This window comes from Lotus japonicus, chromosome 1 (genome assembly GCF_012489685.1).
Source record: "Lotus japonicus ecotype B-129 chromosome 1, LjGifu_v1.2".
Classification (NCBI taxonomy): Eukaryota; Viridiplantae; Streptophyta; class Magnoliopsida; order Fabales; family Fabaceae; genus Lotus; species Lotus japonicus.
In genome coordinates, this window is record NC_080041.1 from 52,409,603 (window position 1) to 52,413,874 (window position 4,272).

A 4,272-nucleotide genomic window follows, 5' to 3' on the forward strand; every position below is an offset into this window, starting at 1 on the left:
AAGGGAAGCTTGGATCCTCTGACCTTTGTACCTTCTGCTTCTGGACTCAGAGGAGAAGTACTTGGTCTTCAGAGTCACCTTACTCTTGGACTTCAGAGTCTTCACTACTCAGCTTCTGATGCTTCAGAGCTTCTGATCCTTCAGAGCGTCTGATCCTTCAGAGCGCCTAGTGAGCTGAATCCATATCAGAGCTTTATAATCTTCAGATCTTCTGAAGCTTGATCTACTGTTCATATTGAACATAGTACGTGCGAAAGCGTTGCAGAGGTTACTCTTTGAGCATTGTGCTTCTGAATCATGTGAAATAGAACCAGAGTCTTGGCCTGTCATTTGAACACTCAGAAAACAACGTTAGAGTACCATAATTGTTCATACTTAATAGTTAACTTGTAATCATCAAAACATAGAGTTGTACTACTAGATCAAAACTTGTTCACACCAAGGTGTACGAATTCAAGTAATCCGTAACGCCTGAATCCGGGAAGACTACGACCTTGTTAGCACAGTCCAAAAGAACACGATACTGCGCCAACCAATCCATTCCCAGAATCACATCGAGCTCTTTAAGCCCTAAGCAAATGAGGTTCGCAAGGAACTTCCGATCCTCGTAAATCAACGGACACTGCAAGCATGTCGTGCGCGTAACTAATCGATTGGCAGCAGCGGTTGCCACCACCAAATCGAATTGTAAATCAGCAGTTAGCAATCCTAACTTCTTCACACACTCCTCAGCAATGAATGAGTGTGTAGCACCAGAATCAAATAACACCATTAAAGAAGTTCCAGCGATAACACGCGTACCCTGGATAAGATCATCAGTCACAACAGCCTGTTTCCCAGACATTGCAAACACACGACCTGGAGCAGAAGGTCGCTTTCCCCTAGCGGTATTCAGTACTTGCTCGGCCTTAGCAGTATTAGGACAGTTTCTCTCAACATGCCCTGGTTTCTGGCACTTCCAACACACAATCTCCTTCCCGCACTCATTTGCATAGTGCCCTTTCTGGTTGCACTTGAAACAGACAACATCATCCTTAGGAGCAGGTGTTACACCCCTTCTAGTAAAAGGCACCCTGTCAGCAGGGCGTTGGTAAGGCTTCCTCATCGGAGCCTTGCCCGTGTCAAACCTACCAGCTTGCCTCTGTCCCTCAAACCTTCCGGTCGGTCTCTGCCCAGAGCGGATCGGACCTCCATTGTCAGACTTGCCCCTCTGGCGATTCTTCATGGTTTCAACTTCTCGAGCTTTTTCCACCAATTGTTGGAAAACTCTGATTCCCAATGGCCTCACAGATTCCTCTATGTCATTCCTCAAACCCCTCATGAACCGGTTGCATTTGTAAGGCCCTAAGTTCAATTTGGAACAATTTTATGGAAGTTCGAATAAAATTGAAGTTTTAGTTAATGTTTGATAGCTGGCAGATTAGAACTGTCAACTTGGGTGAATTTTTAGAGGGTCTTAAAGACTTCATTTGGGAAAACTTCCTTCATGAGAGTTGTAGCCCTTTAAGTCTATAAAATTCTCGAAGTGGAATCAGGTCATTCCGACCTCTGTAGCGCGAGATATCATCGGTTTAGTGACGATGGTCCTGGCTGTACAGTACCAGCGAATTTAATTGTTTTGTTTCCTTTCAATTCCGAGTGTGATCGTGATATTACTAAAAAGGGCTGAGGGTTTTGATTAGTTTCAGGCCTGAGTAAGTTCTTAAGTGATGGGGTCAAGGGTTTTGACTTGGGTTGGGCTTGAAAGAAAACAAACCCTAGCCCAAGAGAGGGAGAGAGGGGACGCGGGCTATGTAGGGTCTTGGGAGGGAAAGGGTTTCTTTTCACACTATTCTGAAGAAAGAAACCTTGAGCACTTCTGAAACACGTAAAACAGAGGAGAAAGAGTGAGAGAAACTTTCCCCTTGCACCCTATGAAGGTATGAAAAACGGTAGAAAGGGGGGGTTTGAATAACGTTTTCAGTATAAAACTTCCACCTTAAAGATTTTGACAAATCTTTCGAGAACTTAAGTGCTAAAGATAAGAGATAGAAAAGCACACAAGGATTTTATCCTGGTTCACTTGATAAATCACTCAAGCTACTCCAGTCCACCCGTTAAGGTGATTTCTTCCTTCTTAGAATGAAGGCAATCCACTAATCAGGTAAGAGTTACAACTGCACTTGAAACCTACAAGTGACTAACAATTACACTGACTTAGCTCACACTAAGATTCACTCTCTTAGTCTTCTCTAGGATCCGATCAACCTTGATCTCCTAAAGGAACTAAACAAACTGTTTATCAAAGAATTGTTTACAAGAGATTTGCTTCTAAAAAGCTAATAGTAAACTCAATGAATTTCAGATGAAAGAAAACTTAGAAGATTTTGAATATGTCTTGCGTATGTGAATGCTTCTAGCCGTTTCTTTCAGTCTTCAGCCTCTTTATATACTCCAAGGATTAGGGTTGAGCGTTGCATGGGAAATGCTACCGTTGGAGGGCAGTTCTGGAAAATCCAGCTTCTGCTGTGTCTGAGACTGTTAGGTAGGTCGTCAGGAAGGTACAGTTGCTTTTGTACTTGGATAGCGACGCGACCTTTAAACCTAGGAGACTTCTGATCCGGGGAATGCTTCATATTGGAACTTGTGAAGCCGGTTGATCAGAGTCAGAGGGAAAGCCCAGATCCTCTGACCATTGTTTCTTCTGATTCTGAACTCAGAGGGAAGAACATGGTCTTCAGAGTATCTTGCTTCTGGACATCAGAACTTCACTAATCAGCTTCTGGATCTTCAGAGTCTTCTACACCATCAGAATATCTGAGCCTTCAGTGTTTCTTGGTTATCAGACTTTCTGGATCTTCAGAGCTTCTAGTGACTGAGTCCTCATCAGAGTTTGTATAGCTTCAGAACTTCTGAAGCTTTTCCACTGTTCATACTGAACATGGTGAATGCGAAAGCGTTGCTTGGGTTGCTCTTTATACACAGTGCTTCTGATTTGTGTGAAATTGAGTTGAGGTCAAAGCCTGTAAATAGCACACTCAGAAAAACACGTTAGAGTACCACAATTGTTCATATCAAAAGGTTAACTTGTAATCATCAAAACATAGAGTTGTACTACTAGATCAAAACTTGATCTTACAATCTCCCCCTTTTTGATGATGACAAAACTAAGATTTTTGATGAACAATTCTTAAACATTAAATTAAATTCACTCAGAGTTTAGAGATATAGAATAAGACTTATCCTGATGTGAATAGTTTATCTTGCTCATTCTGAATTCAAGTCACTGCTTGATTCTGAGCTTAGCTCCCCCTGAATCTAATACTTGATGAAAACGTTAGTAAAGTCTAGATTCTGAGCTAAATGATATAAGAGTTCAGAGTGAAAAACTTATGACATAGATGAAAATCGAATAATCAGAGCGCATAAGTAATCAGAGTCACGGACAAGGTATCAGAGTCTTGGGTATCAGAGTCAACTTAGAATCACTTCAGAAGAAGTGAAATGTATTCCTTGTATTTGCCCAGTGACACATCTATGGTCATGAAGGTGGAACTCTTAAATTCTCCAAAAGAAAAATAAATCACACTAACACATCTTACACATCAAAAACTGGGTGTACTCCCCCTTTTTGTCATAAGCAAAAAGCTTGGGGTGTGAAAAACTTAGCTTGAAGTACAAGGTACTCCCCCTTAGAGAAGGTCTAAGTTTAAAGAAAATGAAAACGATGCAAGAAACAGAGTTAGGCGAAATAAATAGAAGAGTTAATGCAAGAGAAGAACGTTTACCACCGGTCAAGTGAGTAAAGAGAAGGGTCAGTTACCAAGAACTTAACCTCGAGAAACCGTAGGAGCATTAACTTTCAGAGAGAAAGTGAAGCCTATATAAAGTGTTGGAGAGAAAGGTAAGCTTCACACTTCGAACAATTTTCAGTAGAAAAAATGGCATCATACATCGTAGCACTAGAAGAGCTGAGGAAGAAGGCCTTTGAGGAGGACTTGTTCCTTAACATCAGGCATCCAGAGGGTACAACGACCATCTCGGAGCTAACACGGACACTGCTGGAAGAGGACCTGCGTCCAGAGTTGGAGAGAGACCTGAAGGAATTTCTTGCCTTCGTTGAGGAGGTGCAAGAACTCAGCCAGCTTGAACTCAAGCTGCTGGAAGAAAAAGAGATCTTGGAAGAGAAGCTCAAGACTTCAGAAGAGATTCTGGAGAGGGATGAGCTAAAGGACAGGCTCAGCAACATCCAGCATGCACTGGAGCGTCTGGAGAAGGATAGGTCAGAGCAGC

General features: G+C 42.2%; 1 protein-coding gene across 1 annotated transcript; it reads right to left on the reverse strand.

Moving 5' to 3' along the window:
* Positions 1-433: 433 nt before the first annotated feature.
* LOC130737942 (uncharacterized) lies at positions 434-1,321 on the reverse strand. The gene has a single exon (XM_057589821.1). The coding sequence runs from the start codon at positions 1,319-1,321 to the stop codon at positions 434-436; it is 888 nt and encodes a 295-aa protein (XP_057445804.1).
* Positions 1,322-4,272: the final 2,951 nt, after the last annotated feature.

What these genes read in the sequence shown, in the direction of transcription:
- LOC130737942 (XM_057589821.1), bottom strand. Translation starts at nt 1,321, where the DNA reads ATGAGGGGTTTGAGGAATGACATAGAGGAATCTGTGAGGCCATTGGGA.